The sequence below is a fragment of the Oryx dammah genome, unplaced genomic scaffold (assembly GCF_014754425.2).
Source record: "Oryx dammah isolate SB20612 unplaced genomic scaffold, SCBI_Odam_1.1 HiC_scaffold_17, whole genome shotgun sequence".
NCBI classification, from domain to species: Eukaryota; Metazoa; Chordata; class Mammalia; order Artiodactyla; family Bovidae; genus Oryx; species Oryx dammah.
In genome coordinates, this window is record NW_024070201.1 from 48,067,558 (window position 1) to 48,085,736 (window position 18,179).

Genomic DNA, 18,179 nt, shown 5'->3' on the forward strand with positions numbered 1-18,179 from the left:
TGTTCCACATGTATTTTCATGTGAATATGTGTATACGTATCAGTACATATTCAGAAGTGCTTCCATCTAGGGAATGAGCATTTTGTATCTCTCCATGGTTGAGTGTTTGCATGAGTATGCATTGTATTTTGTTTATATTTTGTTTATCAGTTGATATAATGCCGCTTTTCTAACTTTGCTTTTGTCACGTGCACTTTTAGTGTCATACTCAAGAAATTATCACCAATTCCTATGTCATGATGGAGAAGGCAATGGCACCCCACTCCAGTACTCTTGCCTGGAAAATCCCATGGACAGAGGAGCCTGGAAGGCTGCAGTCCACAGGGTTGCTGAGGGTCGGACACGACTGAATGACTTCACTTTCACTTTTCACTTTCATGCATTGGAAAAGGAAATGGCAACCCACTCCAGTGTTCTTGCCTGGAGAATCCCAGGGACGGGGGAGCCTGGTGGGCTGCCGTCTATGGGGTCGCACAGAGTCGGACACGACTGAAGCGACTTAGCAGCAGTAGCAGCCTAAGTCATGAAGCTTTTCCCTTATATTTTCATCTAGCAGTTCCAGGTCTTACGTTTAAATCGGTAAACTTTTTTGAGTTGATTTTTGTTTGCAGTATAAGAACCAAGTACAATGTAATATTTTGTATGTGAATACATTTGTTAAGATCTGATTTGGATTATTTGAATTTATAACACTATGACATCCAAGTAGAGACTTGGGTGAGCTAAATATAGAATTATCTGGGGATATATTTATGATTCATCAACTTATAAAGTTTAGTTGAAGTCAGGAGGAATGTCACTGAGGAAAAAGGAAATAGCCAAATAAAGATTCTCAAAAATACCAGTGTATAAATTGGATGGGAAATGGCATGGAGAACTAAGAATATAAATTCTGAGAGGTAGAATTAAAAAGAAAAGGAGAAAGTGTTTCATAAGAGCCAAAGCTCATTGAGATATACATCAGTTTAGGAAATGTAAGTGCCCCTAGATTTGGTAATAAAGGAGTAATGGATGACAAATGAGAGCAGTTAAAGTGAATTGAAATGTGTGTTGAGGAAGCACAGAAGTCAGATTGCCTGGGACTGGGAGGAGTAGAAAACAGGTTTAGGGACTTCCCTGGTGGTCCAGTGGCTAACACTCCATACTCACAATGGTCAGGGAACTAGATCCCACATGCTGCAACTTAGTTTGCATGCTGCAACTAAGATCCTGCATAGCCAAATACATTTTAAAAAGAAAAAAAGAAAAGGTGCTCATAGGAGTATAGACCCCCTTATGGGTGTTTTTCGTTAAAGGAGGGAGCAAATTAGGAAAAAAGCTACAGTGAAAAACAGGGTTGAGGAAAATGGGAAAATAATTTAAAGAGAGAATCAGAGCTTTGTGGACAGCTATAGAAAATGCTCCAAGGCAAGGGATGACTATGGCATAGCTACTAGAATGAGTATGTGTGCGTGTGCCTGGGGCAGGGGACAGAGGCGGCAGGCAGTTTTAGAAAGCCTTATGCAAAGGTGTCATAAGGTTAAATAGATCTTTCTAATCTGTTTTCAGTTTCCTGAGTTCCCCGTGGGATCCTGAAGTATGTCAACATTCCTCACCCACTCAACTCCAAATGCCAGCACTTCGATGGCCCCCACCTTCCTGTTGGTGGGCCTGCCAGGCCTATCGGCTGTACCCTCCTGGTGGGCAGTACCCCTCATCACTGTCTACCTTCTGTCTGCCCTGGGCAATGGTGCTATCCTCTGGATCATTGCCCTGGAGCCCACACTGCACCGCCCAATGTACTTCTTCCTCTTCCTGCTCAGCATGTCTGATGTTGGCTTGTCCACAGCCCTGATGCCCCCCCTGCTGGGTCTTGCCTTTGCAAATACTCATGCTGTCTCTGCCTCAGCCTGCCTCCTCCAGATGTTCTTTGTCCATGTCTTTTCTGTCATGGAGTCCTCTGTCTTACTTGCCATGGCTTTGGATCGGGCACTGGCCATTTGCCGCCCTCTCCACTACCCAACACTCCTCACCAATGGTGTCATCAGCAAGATCTGTGTGGCCATTGCTTTCCGATGCCTGGGTCTCCACCTGCCCCTGTCATTCCTCCTGGCCCACATGCCTTACTGCCGTCCACAGGTCCTGACCCATTCTTACTGCTTGCACCCGGATATGGCCCGTTTGGCCTGCCCCGGAGGTGGGGGAGCAGTGTACAGCCTCTTTGTGGTCCTGTCTGCCATGGGCTTGGACCCTCTGCTTATTTTCTTCTCCTATGGCCTAATTGGCAGGGTGTTGCAAGGTTTGGGATCCAATGAGGATCGCTGGAAGGCTGGCCAAACCTGTGCTGCCCACCTCTCTGCTGTGCTTCTCTTCTATGTGCCAATGGTCCTCCTGGCTCTCATTGATCGTCTCAGGATGCCAATCCCTCAGCCTGCCCATACTCTTCTCTCCTATGTCCACTTCCTGCTTACCCCATTGATAAACCCTATTCTCTATAGTGTCAAGATGAAGGAGATTAGAGAGAGAATCCACAAGAGATTACAGCCCAGGAAGGTGGGTTGTGCTTAGTGAGAAAGATGTTTCCTCCATATTTGGTGGTTACCTGACACAAAGGTTTCCATGACTGAAAACTCAGTTCATCATGCATAAAATATCATTCAGGTACACAAAAGTACATGTACACAGATGTATATTTCTGTCCCTTGAAGTGTTCATGTGCATACTGATGAAAGTTTATGAGCCCTAGAGAAGGGGAGTGGTCTGTTGTGAGCCCCTATTAACATCACATCCATGGCCCAGAAACAGTCAGAATCTAAGTCTTGTCACAACAATTTAGGTGTGTTAGGAGGGTGAATTTTCTGCATGTCCACCAGAATTCCCTGTTATCATTATTCTCAAATTTTCATCAATTTTATGAGTGGTGAATTTTACTTTACATCAGATTTTCCTAATAGAAACAGTGTCTTTCACATATCTGTAGGCTATTTTGTTTCTTCCTCTATGAATAGTCTCTTCAAACAGCCTTCATCCATTTTTCTACTGGATTGTTTATGGTTTTAAAAACAAATGTGCAAGAAATCCTTTATATCAAATCCTTTTTATACCTTTGCCAATATAGTATTTGCCTTTTTCATTATTTAAGCAACCAAATCTCAAGTAAATGCAGTTTTACATAATCAAATCCATCTTTATATATCTTTTTAATTTTTGTTTTTCATGGGTTGCTTTTAAAACAAGTGTCTTTAACCTGTTCTGTACATATTCTCTTAAGCCTTTTTAAAAGAACTGTTATAATGACTTTTCTTTCTAAGTCCAATGTTATGTTAACAAGGTGATTATGTACTTGTGGTAGCATCATCTATTAAATACATTCTCTTTTTCTTACTGAAATAAAAAACTATGTATGTCATATTTTTGGATTACTGGTGGCTCAGATGGTAAAGAATCTACCTGTAGTGCAGGAGACATGGTTCTATCCCTGGATTGGGAATATTCCCTGGTAAAGGGAATGGCAACCCACTCCAGGATTCTTGCCTTGAAGAATCCCATGAATAGAGGAGCTTAGCAGACTACAGTCAACGGGATTGCAAAGACTCAGACATGACTGACTAAGCAGCATATATGTCATGTTTTAGGTGTGTGTATGGATATGGACTTTACTTTAGAAATCTTCTTATGGAATATGATGTATATGTGAAAAAGCTGGCTTAAAACAACATTCAAAAAATGAAGATCTTGGCATCTGGTCCCTTCACTTCATGGCAAATAGATGGGGAAACAATGGAAACAGTGAGAGACTTTCTTTCCTTGGGCTCCAAAGCCACTGCAGATGGTGACTGCAGCCATGAAATTAAGACACTTGTTTCTTGGAAGAAAAGATATGGCAAACCTAGGCAGCATATTAAAAAGCAGAGACATCATTTTATCGACAAGGGTCTATATAGTCAAAGCTATTGTTTTTCCAGTAGTCACATACAGATGTGAAAGTTGGACCATAAAGGAGGCTGAGCACTAAAAAATTGACGCTTTCAAACTGTAGTGCTAGAGAAGACTCTTGAGAGTCCCTTGGACAGCAAAGGAGGTCAAACCAGTCAATTCTAAAGGAAATCAATCCTGAATATTCATTGGAAGGACTGTTGCTGAAGCTCCAGTACTTTGGGCACCTGATGCAAAGAGCTGACTCTTTGAAAAAGACTCTGATGCTGAGAGGGGATGACGGAGGACGAGATGGTTGGATGGCAACATCGACTCAATGGACATGAGTTTGAGCAAACTCGAGGAGTTGGTGATGGACAGAGAGGCCTGATATGCTGCAGTCCATGGGGTCACAGAGTCAGAAAAACTGAGCAACTGAACAACAATATATGTGTCATATATATTCACATATCACCGATCTATTAGACCAGCCTCATAATGTGATTTGGTTAATATGCGCTATAAAGTGATCCTCTTTCAAAAGCAATTAAAAACTCTTAAATTCTAACAAGAATTACATTTTTAGTAGATTTAGTTCAGTTCAGTTCAGTTCAGTTGCTCAGTCGTGTCCAACTCTTTGCGACCCCATGAATCGCAGTACTCAAGGCCTCCCTGTCCATCACCAACTCCCGGAGTTCACTCAGACTCACATCCATCCAGTCAGTGATGCCATCCAGCCATCTCATCCTCTGTCGTCCCCTTCTCCTCCTGCCCCCAATCCCTCCCAGCATCAAAGTCTTTTCCAATAATCAACTCTTCGCATGAGGTGGCCAAAGTACCGGAGTTTCAGCTTTAGCATCATTCCTTCCAAAGAAATCCCAGGGCCGATCTCCTTCAGAATGGACTGGTTGGATCTCCTTGCAGTTCAAGGGACTCTCAAGAGTCTTCTTCAACACCACAGTTCAAAAGCATCAATTCTTCAGCACTCAGCTTTCTTCACAGTTCAACTCTCACATCCATACATGACTACTAGAAAAACCATAGCTTTGACTAGACAGACCTTAGTCGGCAAAGTAATATCTTTGCTTTTGAATGTACTATCTAGGTTGGTCATCACTTTTCTTCCAAGGAGTGTCTTTTAATTTCATGGCTGCAATCACCATCTGCAGTGATTTTGGAGCCCCCCCAAAAATAAAGTCTGACACTGTTTCCACTGTTTCCTCATCTATTTCCCATGACGTGATGGGACCAGATGCCATGATCTTCATTTTCTGAATGCTGAGCTTTAAGCCAACTTTTTCACTCTCCACTTTCACTTTCATCAAGAGGCTTTTTAGCTCCTCTTCACTTTCTGCCATAAGGGTGGTGTCATCTGCATATCTGAGGTTATTGATATTTCTCCTGGCAATCTTGATTCCAGCTTGTGTTTCTTCCAGCCCAGCGTTTCTCATGATGTAATCTGCATAGAAGTTAAATAAGCAGGGTAACATTATACAGCCTTGACATATTCCTTTTCCTATTTGGAACCAGTCTGTTAGTAGATTAAATACAACCAAATCAGCATTCATGATAAGTTTCCACATCCAACAATTTATGTATTTCATTTATTTAGAACTTTTTTACACTTTTCAATAAAATTATTGATTTTATTTAAATCTATTTCTATGTAGTTTTTAAAATGTATGATTGTGTTGCTATCATAAATAAAACATTACCCCATTTCTCTGTGTGTGTGTGTGTGTGTCTGTGTGTGTGTGTGTGTGCTCAGTCATGCTCAAGGACTGTAGCCTGCCAGGCTCCTCTCTCCATGGATTTCCCCAGGCAAGAATACTAGAGTGGGTTGCCATTTTCTTCTCCAGGGGATCTTCCCCACCCAGGAATCAAACCCACGTCTCTCAAGTCTCCTCCATTGACAGGCAGGTTCTTTACCACTAACACCACCTAGGAAGCCCTTAACATGTAACCACCTTGGGTAGTAAGGAGGAAAACTTTCTGTGGCCTGCCTGGGGATTGAACCCAGGACCTTGGTGTTATTAGCACCAAACTCTAGTCAACTGAGATAACCAGCCATTTCTATCTCCACATATATATTGCTAGATTGAGAAAAACATTTTTTATCTTGCATTATTATGTACTTTACCAAATTATCACAAAATTATAGAAGCATTTTAAAATTTTTATATTTTATTTGTATTTATTAACAGCATTCAGAAGTAAAAATAGATGATAAGTAATGTTCCCCTAATATTCATAGAAATTATTTCACTTTCTTATTTTATTAAATTCATTGGAATCTTCAACCTGTTATGAAAGTTTAAGAGTGAACAAAAAATGTTGTTTCTCATTTTATTTAAATGGCATTAGTGTTTCATTTACTGGCACTGCTAGATGGTTGACTGCTAGATCTTTGAATAAACTTTATAACACTTAAATGGTTCATTTATATTGCATTTTTTAAAAAATTTAATAAGCTTACTTAATGAATCCTATTAAATGCATTTTCAGCATTCACTAACACAATAATAGTCTACTTTAATATGGTGAACAGTTGAAAAGTCCTTGTTACTTGTAATTACAGAAGAACACATTTTAAATGAAAAGTGAAAAAATCAAATTTTCAGATCAAATCCATTTAGTGACAAGATAAGAATACACAGTGATATATTAGAACATATTCTAGGAATACAGAAACAGTTATAGCCTCATATTTTATCAAACTATTCTTTAAGATATACTGTATATTCTCTTAATAAACTAATTAGATGGCAGTCTCTCAATTTCATGGAGAAGGCAATGACAACCCACTCCAGTACTCTTGCCTGGAAAATCCCATGGACGGAGGAGCCTGATAGGCTACTGTCCATGGGATCTCGAAGAGTTGGACACGACTGAATGACTTCACTTTCACTTTTAACTTTCACTTTTCACTTTCATGCATTGAAGAAGGAAATGGCAACCCACTCCAGTATTCTTGCCTGGAAAATCCCAGGGAGAGAGGAGCCTGGTAGGCTGCTGTCTGTGGGGTCGCACAGAGTCAGACAAGACTGACGCGACCTAGCAGTGGCAGCCGCAGCAACTCTCAATTTCATGAACGAGAATACTGAGGGTAAAATTTTAAGAATGCCCCAGGTCTATACAATTAATTACTAAATAGAATTTATTTTCAGATTTTTCTTAATTCAAACCCCTGCTACAAAATACTCTTTTAAAATTATTGAATGGAGAAACAGCATGGTCTTGAAGAACAGTGATGAGGTCTCTGAGAAACATTTTTTTTTTCCCAAAGCCCACTCTTTCCTCCTCCCTGGAACACCTACCTCCATCTTCCCATTTCTTTACCGAGAGTAGAATGTTGTATAGAAAGAACGTGGAGTCACATTGGCCTGGCTTAGAATCCTCAGTCCATGATTCCTGGGTGATTTGGCGCTAGCTGTTCCATGTTCATAAAATAGGTGTAATAAGGATTTCATGCAATCAAGTCTCTGTATCATAGTGTCTGAACATATAAAATATTCAATAAATGATAGTTTTGTGGAATTAATCATGGAAATTAAAATAACTATATTTAAACTTCATATGCATATTCAATCTGAATACAGAATTTTACAGTTGGAAGTGTCTTTAAGTTCCTACCACCTCATTGTATACAGGAAACTACTGAAAGCATTTGAATGGCCCTTTGTAACTGGGTGGTAGATGAGCTAAATGCAGAATCTGACTGCCTCCATGTTTTTATTACTTTACTAAGAGATGGGAGCAAAGAGCTCTTCATTTCACAGCAGGGCCTCAACTGCTCTCCCCCGTCTCCTGACCACTGGCTACACCCACATCAATCCTGTAACATCTTTGGTTTTCAATGCTCACTATTACCATTCATAGCACCATTCTCTTTCTGAAAATCATTCCACACCAACTTGAATGATAAGTTTCACGAAGAACTCAACTGTTCTTTCTCCTCTCAATAGCACATATGGGGGTAGCGATATTAATAAGAACTTCTGGAACCATAATTTGTTCTTTAATGTTTATTACACTTCTTTATGCTAGCCATTTTACCCACACCCTTTCATTTAGACTATTCTTTTAGTTCAAATTGAGATACACCTCCCAAGCATACACAATGGATGAAGTATTTCATCTTTTAGAGACTTTTAAATTTGAATCATTCACAACTCTTTCCTTGTGTAAATTCACAGTGTATCAATGAGAGAGACATACGAATGTTGATGATGTATATAGGTCTCCATCCTTTGTGTCCCAAGGATTTCCTCCTACACTTTCCCTCCAAATTGGCTTTAGCAAAAGACACACTCTCTAAGTTTCCCTTTCACATTATCCCAGGAAAGTATTTTTTATTTTTAAATCATTAATGTACACACCGACCACCTAGAATCTTCTTACAAGACAGATTCTAACTTAGTAGGCTTGAAGAAGGATGAGATCCTATGATTCTTATTATTTCCCAGATGCTGCTGAGGCACATCAGTGCACCACCCTTTGGTTAGCAAGGAAGAAAACTTACTTAGACAAACCTAGTCACATTGAAAAGGATTTAATGTAAATCACAAGGAGGAATCAAATGCTGAGAGGCAAATATAAAGATGCTAAGCCTCTTGAGAAATCTGTTTGCAGGTCAGGAAGCAACAGTTAGAACTGGACATGGAACAACAGACTGGTTCCAAATAGGAAAAGGAGTACGTCAAGGCTATATTTTGTCACCTTGCTTATTTAACTTCTATGCAGAGTACATCATGAGAAACGCTGGGCTGGAAGAAACACAAGTTGGAATCAAGATTGCCAGGAGAAATATCAATAACCTCAGATATGCAGATGACACCACCCTTATGGCAGAAAGTGAAGAGGAACTAAAAAGCCTCTTGATGAAAGTAAAAGAGGAGAGTGGAAAAGTTGGCTTAAAGCTCAACATTCAGAAAACGAAGATCATGGCATTCGGTCCCATCACTTCGTGGGAAATAGATGGAGAAACAGTGGAAACAGTGTCAGACTTTATTTTGGGGGGCTCCAAAATCACTGCAGATGGTGATTGCAGCCATGAAATTAAAAGATGCTTACTCCTTGGAAGAAAAGTTATGACCAACCTAGATAGCATATTCAAAAGCAGAGACATTACTTTGCCGACTAAGGTCTGTCTAGTCAAGGCTATGGTTTTTCTAGTAGTCATGTATGGATGTGAGAGTTGGACTGTGAAGAAGGCTGAGCACCAAAGAATTGATGCTTTTGAACTGTGGTGTTGGAGAAGACTCTTGAGAGTCCCTTGAACTGCAAGGAGATCCAACCAGTCCATTATGAAGCAGATCAACCCTGGGATTTCTTTGGAAGGAATGATGCTAAAGCTGAAACTCCAGTACTTTGGCCACCTCATGTAAAGAGTTGACTCATTGGAAAAGACTTTGATGCTGGGAAGGATTGGGGGCAGGAGGAGAAGGGGACGCCCGAGGATGAGATGGCTGGATGGCATCACTGACTCGATGGACGCGAGTCTGAGTGACCTCCGGGAGTTGGTGATGGACAGGGAGGCCTGGCGTGCTGCGATTCATGGGATCGCAAAGAGTTGGACACGACTGAGTGACTGAACTGAACTGAAATGGTCCAAAACCTTGCAGAATTCTCCCAGTTACAGTTCAACTCCTACTTACAAGCTTCTCTGAGGTTAGATGTCTTCTTTACTCTTTTACCTGAGGATAGATGGCCTCAGTCTCCCCCAATAACAACAACAGGATCACTACCTACTTTATAAATTGTAAGCCTCTTCTTCCTTAATATCAAAAAGCTGTGGTGTGTGACATCCATGATAGATATTAATTGATTACTTAAATAATTAGCTAATATAATTAAGGACTCTAAAGTAAATGGAAGCATCTCCTATTTGAAAGAAACATTGTCGTACTCCTAAGACAATTTGATGTAGAGAAAATGGAACTTCCACCTTTGCCTCATCATTTAAACTTCAGACTCAATTTTTCCAATTTTTCCAGCACCTTCACTCTAATCTGCCGAGTTTTTACACAATATAAGATGGGATTCATCAAGGGTGGTGCCAGCAAGAACGCATCCGCCATCAGAATCATAGCCACAGGGGGTGTACGCTTGGGAAAGCGATGCATGATAGCCAAGTTGATGATGGGTACATAGAAGATGAGCACAGCACAGATGTGGGACACACAGGTGTTAAGAGCTTTAAGCCATTCCCTGTGAGATGCAATACCCAATACAGTCTTCAGAATAAACACATAGGAGACAACAATTAACATACTGTCTGACATCATACAGAGTGCAACAAACAGACCATAGTAGAAGTTAACTCTATTGTCAGAGCACGCCAGCTTCATGACGTCCTGGTGGAGGCAGTAGGAGTGGGATAACAGACGTTTATTACAGTATTTGAGTCTCTTTAAAGTGAAAGGGAGGGGAAGGACTAGGAGAATGCTTTTAAAAGCAAATGCTAACCCAATGTGCAAAACTCTGGAGCTAGTAAGGATGGAGCGGTATCTCAGGGGGTTGCAAATGGCTACAAAGTGATCAAAAGACATGATCAGGAGTACCGAGGACTCCATGTCTGTGAATCCATGGATGAAAAATTCTTGAGCAATGCAGGCATCAACAGAAATCCCCATGGCATTGAACAAAAAGATCCTCAGCATGGTGGGAAGAGAAGAGAAAGACAGGCCCAGGTCTGATAATGCCAGCATGGACAGGAAATAGTACATAGGCTCATGCAGAGAAGGCTCTGTCCTGATGACAAAAAGAATGGTGCAGTTTCCCAGGATAGCCATGAAGTACATGAGGCAGATAGGGATGGAGATCCAAATGTACACACTCTCAAGCCCTGGGATCCCAATCAACAGGAATGTGGAGACTGCAGCTTCTGAGGCATTGAGAGGAAGCATCATAAATAGGTTTTTTACATACTGCTCCTGGTAGATAAATAATCAAATTATTATTCTTAGTTATGTTTACTGAACACAACTCACTTTAGTTGTCAGTTAAATTAAACACAGTTCACATTTAGGTATCAAGAAATAATGTTATATAACTTTTTCTATATAAAGAAAAATGAGTAAATTTAAATAGACTCATTTTTATCTAAGACCTTTATACTCTTCGAGTCTATCTTTATTCCTTATATACTTCTAAACAGCTCTATAGAAGTGTGTCTGTGCATGCTAAGTCTCTTCAGTCGTGTCCAACTCTTAGCAACCCTTTGGACAGTAGCATGCCAGGCTCCTCTGTCCATGGAATTCTCCAGGCAAGAATACTGGAGTGGGTTACCATGCCCTTCTTCAGAGGATCTTCCCAATCTAAGGACTGAACCCGAGTGTCTTCTGTCTCTTTCATTGGCAGGTGAGTTCTTTACCACTAGCGCCATCTAAGAAGCCCGTCTATAGAAGTAGTAGAGTGCTTTAATAGCTTTTCTTTTTTCTTCTTTTTAAGCCACCACGTTTGGAGGTATATGAATCAAGTAAACTGAATTGTGGAAAATTCTGAAAGAGATGGGAATACCAGACCACCTGACCTGCCTCTTGAGAAATCTGTATGCAGGCCAGGAAGCAACAGTTAGAACTGGACATGGAACAACAGACTGGTTCCAAATAGGAAAAGGAATATGTCAAGGCTGTATATTGTCACCCTGATTATTTAACTTATATGCAGAGTACATCATGAGAAATGCTGGGCTCGAAGAACAAGCTGGAATGAAGATTGCTGGGAGAAATATCAATAACCTCAGATATGCAGATGACACCACCCTTATGGCAGAAAGTGAAGAACTAAAGAGCCTCTTGATGAAAGTGAAAGAGGGGAGTGAAAAAACTGGCTTCAAGCTCAGCATTCAGAAAACTAAGATCATGGCATCCAGTCCCATCATTTCATGGCAAATAGATGGGGAAACAATGGAAACAGTGGCTGACTTTACTTTGGGGGGCTCCAAAATCACTGCAGATGGTGATTGCAGCCATGAAATTAAAAAATGCTTACTCCTTAGAAGGAAAGTTATGACCAACCTAGACAGCATATTGAAAAGCAGAGACATTACTTTGCCAACAAAGGTCCATCTGGTCAAGACTATGGTTTTTCCAATAGTCATCTATGGATGTGAGAGTTGGACTATAAAGAAAGCTGAGCACTGAAGAATTGATGCTTTTGAACTGTGGTGTTGGAGAAGACTCTTGAGAGTCCCTTGGACTGAAAGGAGATTCAACCAGTCCATCCTAAAGGAGATCAGTCCTGGGTATTCCTTGGAAGGACTGATGGTGAAGCTGAAACTCCAATACTTTGGCCATCTGATGCGAAGAGCTGACTGATTTGAAAAGACCCTGATGCTGGGAAAGATTGAGGGCAGGAGGAGGACAACAGAGGATGAGGTGGTTTGATGGCATTGCTGACTCAATGTACATGAGTTGGATGAACTCCAGATGTTGGTGATGGACAGGTAGGCCTGGCGTGCTGCAGTTCATGGGGTCGCAAAGAGTCAGACATGACTGAGCGACTGAACTGAACTGAAAACTAAACTGGAATATGTTGCAATCTGGAAAAGCTATAACATCATGGATGTGGTCAGTGGTCATGTACTCAAACAAACCACAGATGCTATAGTAACAGAAGTTAAAGAGACCTAAATCTTATATTACTGTTCATGGAACATGTGCATGAAAATATAAAATCAGTCTACCACAGTCCTGAGTGTGCATCGTGTCTCAGCCTCTCAGATGTGGTTAATGTTCCCTTGGCATGCAGTACATACCACAGTAGTTGTTTGTTGTTGCCTAAAGCCTCACATCCTTTCATGCAATTGCTACTGGCCCTGCTCATAAAAGCCACAGATATTGCTCTTTTCTCCCTCTTCCAAGTTATTTTCCCATTGTTCTTGGCTTCTCTGTGAATGCCCTTAGATTGGTGACTTGAAACTCAGATTCTTATCTCTGCTGTTTAGACTTGGCCCTGCTCAAACCCTTGGCATCAGCATCACCAACACCTTGGGTGACTCTCCTTTTAACAACTCTACATCAGAGAAGCCCCAGTGGTGCAGCTGACAGTCTGCCTTTGTGGGCAAATGGAATTCAGAGGCAGAGAGAAAAAGGATAATCCTTTGTCCATTCTTACTCAATGTGTCCCTTCAAAATGGGTCATTTCCAAAGTTCCATGTCTAAGGTTTTTATTGACAAGCTTCCAACCTAATTCAGGTAACTAAATAAATGAGCTACTGTTGATAATATCATTTTTACAACTGTTCATTATGCAAATACAAAGATGTACCCTGTCCCACTTATAGACCCTAATCTTTTCAGCCATCAACACTGTCCCAAACATAGCTTGATCCCTTGGCTGGAGAACCTATGAAACATTTTTATCTCTAACCCTCTGAAAGGCATTGGGTTGATGCCTATAAATTGCAGAGTTTTCCTTGGATAACAGAAACTCATCTTAAGGAAGTTTAGTTTGAGTCTTCAGGACACTTACCAGGCTCTTGGTTACCTTATCCCAGAACAAGAGTGGCAAGGTTTTAGATTATTCAGGTTCGGCAGCTTCTTTGCTCCAGTGCCCTGCTGGGAATCACATCCTTTTTTATGCTCTCATATACTTCTCTAGGAAGCACAGGCACATCCTCATGAGAATGGACAGATACTATGCCCCTGGAAATACTGACTCCACTCACTTGATCACTGTCTGTAAATAATAACCTCTCCTAAGAAAATGCAGAGAGCAAGTTTCTGTCTCATGGTCAGATTTAACTCCTGTGACCCTGTTCCCACATCAGGTGCAGGCTTTGGGAATACCAGTCTCAGATGTTGGTAAGGCAGCCCATATCCAGCTGTAGCTCTAAGATAAACTATGTACCTTAACAGACCCAATGTGAGATTTTACAGACCTTATGTAGAGTTCTGTCCACAAAACTCTATTTGGTCATCACAATGTTTAATTTTAGTTTTAATCTGAATGCAGTTAAATAGCTTATGAACTCTCAAATTTATCATAGATTCCAGCTTTCTTCATTGTCTTCACATTTACTGGCAATCAAAGGCATTTAATCTCACAGAGCAGAAAGCCAAGGGTCACAAGTAGTCCTGGTATCTTGGACCCTCAAGTTTAGAAGAGAAAATCAATTTTTATCAAGCCCTCAACTTTGAAGATTGAAAGTAAATAAAAGGTATAATTTTGATAATATTTTATGGGATGACATGATTTTTCAGGCAGAGAGTAGAAAATAAGATCAGTAAAACATCTTACTCTTGAAAAAGTAAGAAGAGATGAATGAATCAGTTTTGATGAGCCAAAAATGATGACTCTGTCTCCAGGTTAATAGAAGAGGGGATATGCTGGCGATGGGGCTACAGTCATCAAATCAGCTCAGGAAGGAAATTGAAGAAAAGATGCCTATAGACTATTCATCTTGGTTTTCCACTCCCCTCCAAAAATGCTTATTCCAGTTAAAGTACTAAATAAAGTAATATAAATGTCTAACCTTGATATACATATCACTCTAGGATCATAATGCAATTATACAGCTCAAGTTCAACTATGTTATTTCTTCCCATCACTTTTTGACAGGTATCTACATTGTTTTGAGTTGAAAATCCATTGGTCTCCAGGTAACAAAATGGGGCCAGGAGGAAAAGCAGCTGGAACCAAAAAAAAAAAGTGTTTTGTTTATTTGTTTTTTCGGGGAGGAAGGCAGGAGAAATCTGGACCTATACGGTCTATATTTAAGTAAAAGGTACATTTATCTAAGTAAATTTAGGTAAAGTCAGGTAAAATATGTAATAAAATATATTATTTTCCTCTTCCGATTCAAATTGCTGCCTAATCTCTGCCACTTTCATTTATTTTCCCCCTTGTTCCTTTTTTCTTATTGTTAATATTATTATTTTAATGGAAAAGACCATGAATTTAACAACAAATATTTCTGATAAAAGGGATTGCTCTCAATGGTCTTTCCGAGACCACTTCTGTATACATTATGTACTCATAGCACTTCCCCATTGCCCTGGAGCTACTTTCATTCTTTCTAAAGCATGTTGCCTATGAAAATCTTTTTCTGGGTCATTTTTCTTCCCTGAGGTTTAAAATATAAAGGAACAGAAGTTTATAACTATGAGACCCTAACTGACTTTGTAGGGCTTCCCTGGTGACAGTGATAAAGAATCTTCCTGCCAATACAGGAGACAAGGGTTTGATCCCTAGGTCAGGAAGATCCGCTGGAGGAAGAAATGGCAACCCACTTCATTATTCTTGCCTGGAAAATCCTATGGAAAGAGGAGCCTGAAGGGCTCAGACAAGACTGGGCAACTAAACAACAACAATTGACTTATGGGAATTTAAAGGGGCAATACAACTTGCACAAAAAACAAAAACTATTAAGGGTAACTTTACAGTACAACAGGCAAGATGGCCCAAACCTTACTCTTAGACAACCAAATCTTTCAACCTACAAACTCTCCAGGCTAGAATATCACGGTCTAAGTTTGCCTTAAAAGTCAGTTTTTTACAGTGTACCATTCAATTCATTCTGCCTCATTGTCTAGTCACTGGTGCAGTAAGCAGCCCCATCATTCATTTATTTCACACAGAGAAAACAAGATATTAGACTGCTTTAGGCCTGCACCATGCACCTCTTGCTTCCTGCCCCAGGGCTGAGACTGAGGAGTGAGATTTTCATAAGTACTATTAAGTGTTCATGCGCAGTCCATAAGGTCACAAAGAGTCATACATGACTGAGTGACTGAACTGAGCTGAACTAGGTGTTCAGGAGGGCTTCCCTGGTGGCTCAGCAGTAAAGACTCTGCCTGCTAATGCAGGAGATGCAGGTTTGATCCCTGGGTCCAGAAGATCCCCTGGAGAAGGAAATGACAACCCACTCCAGTATTCTTGCCTGGGAAATCCCATGGACAGAGGAGCCTGGAAGGCTACAGCCCATGGGGTCACAAAAGAGTTTGACACAACTTAGCCACTAAACAACAACAATAACTAAGTGTTCATGAATCTGCAACCCAGAAGTATGGGACAATCAACAACAAATAGGGTCAGTTTTGACCAAATAGGATCCAATGGAGAAATCTTCCCCACTTTATTTTCCTGGATAGAGTATCACAAGGCATATTTGATAAGGCTTCAGAGATGGATCGGCAGGATTTGCAAGTCACCTGTAATGGTATCTGGCTTATTACTGATTCATCATCTCTCAGCTCCAGATTTCTTTTTGCCTACTCCATGATGACGATGTTGGATTCTGTGACTATTTCTCTTCTGTCAGTTGGCACAATGTTAAGACTTGTCACTAGAGGGTGGTAGGAGAACACCAGAGGAAAAGGGGTTTTCTCTCCCTGCTTTCTGTGTTGCTTGCAGGCCAGACTCACAGAACATGTCAGTTCCCCATTGCCTGGCACCGTGCAGTTTCTTCAGTGCTCAGCTCCAGCAGCACATAGCTCCCTATAGCATTTACACACTGAGCTTGTTCTCCAGCTCTCCAATGGGACAGTAGCGGTATAACCAGGGGCCCAGCCAGAATGGACCAGCACCCCAGCTGAAACAGCTTCCCTACATCTTCTCATTAGCCTTGGCTATGTGGCTGTACATTGAGTCAGTACAGGGTGAGCTGTCTAACAACCCAGCCACCGAAACCTCCTCCCAGAAAGGCAGCCTGGAACTACCACAGGCTGAGCCTTAGGCAGCCTCCCCGTATTCTAGTTCAAGTGGCACCTAACAGTCATAGACTTCTCTGGCGTATAGAGTTCAGAGTGCCAACTAAAAAAAAATAATAATAATAGCAATCTAAAAGTTTGAGAGTTGTGGGTTTTTTTTTCAGCAGACATACTGAGGACTTCAAACCCACGAGGCAGCATCTCAAGTAACTGAGAAAAGTGCTCTGAGGAGTTATGGAGGTGGGTAGCTAGGATATATAGAAATTTTGCAACAAAGGCAGGTAGTCAGATCAAAAGATTACTGTTAAAAATAGACTAGTTATCTCAAGTTATGGAATTTAGTAGTTTTCTATATACAGGAAGACACAAGATTCTGGGCATGTACATCTCAAGTATCTGGGGCCATATCTTGGGTTTTCTTATCCTGAAATCCCTTAGGGTTCACCCTACTGTGAGTGGCTGCAGTGTGGTAGCTGCTAGATGGCAAGTATTTTTTTGTTTCCTTTCTAAGTTCTCACTGCTGACTGTGACATCCTTTGTTTGCTGTTCTGGTAGGGAATATTTTATTTTTCAAGAGGCTTGGCAATTTCCTGTAGAAGCCCTTCCTTGACCTTCCCAGAGGGCAGATTTTTGGCAAGCCCCCCAAATAAGTCACTTTAGTAATCTCACAGGCTTAAATAAAAGAGAGGAAGGTTCTTCTTTGGATGCCCCACCTCAATTCTAGAAGTAGTGATTTATCCTTATATCTTCTTCTCTCATAGGTTCTTTCTATTTCTCTTTTATCTTTTACTAGCCAATTTCCCCACTAGTATACTTTTTAATAACAGAATTCTTTATATTAAATTTTTCCTTTTCAAATCATTGTGTGGTCTCTGTCTCCTGTTGGACCCTTAAGAACACAGCATCCAATTTAAAATAAATTTATTACCCTTCTCTTTGACTTCAGTTGTTCCTCATGCATGTTTGCTGAAATCACATTATCAATAACATGGTCGGTTTATAACCAAGAATCTATTGCCAGTGGTCAATGGACTGACAATGATTTCTGAAATGCAACAGTATTACAATTACTAAGACTCTCACTTGTGGTTGATTGGATGAGATTCAGGTGGAAGGTGCGAAGTTACATGGTGACTGTAGTCTCCCATTTTTATCAAAAACATTTACTATCAAGATTATGGAATGAACTGACCATTTGTATCTGCACTGAAAACCTTAGGTAGGAAAATTATTCAATTAGGACAGCCACTGACAATTCAGGGCATGTGTGGGAAGTCAGAGGGCCACTATAGGAACCTTTAAGGAAACCTTTATCTCCTGCACCCAAAGATCTTACAGTTCTAAAAATATCCAGCAGATGATGTAACTGAAAGAGTAACAGAATTTCAAGGCAGCCTGAATGTTCACTTTTGATACATCGTCTTTCACTAAGTCAGAACACTGAAAAATACAGGGAATTAAAAACTGAGGAAGTAATATGATCTTTACTCCCAGAATGTGGACCTTTGCATGAATAAGCCCCAAAATCTCAAAATCTTTTAAGATTTCACACCAGAAGAAATAGCTCTATTCTCATTTTACAGAGGATAATTATTTTATCATGTCTGGACACCTCACAAAACCAAGCCT

General features: G+C 40.6%; 2 protein-coding genes across 2 annotated transcripts; one reads left to right on the forward strand and one right to left on the reverse strand.

Annotated features, from left to right (window-relative positions):
• The first annotated feature begins 1,578 nt into the window (after nt 1-1,578).
• On the forward strand, nt 1,579-2,547 carry LOC120876676 (olfactory receptor 51S1). The gene has a single exon (XM_040258647.1). It carries the CDS (start codon nt 1,579-1,581, stop codon nt 2,545-2,547), a length of 969 nt encoding a protein of 322 aa, XP_040114581.1.
• Nucleotides 2,548-9,851: 7,304 nt separating this feature from the next.
• LOC120876677 (olfactory receptor 51A7-like) lies at nt 9,852-10,814 on the reverse strand. Its single transcript, XM_040258648.1, has one exon. The coding sequence runs from the start codon at nt 10,803-10,805 to the stop codon at nt 9,852-9,854; it is 954 nt and encodes a 317-aa protein (XP_040114582.1). The 5' UTR covers nt 10,806-10,814.
• Nucleotides 10,815-18,179: the final 7,365 nt, after the last annotated feature.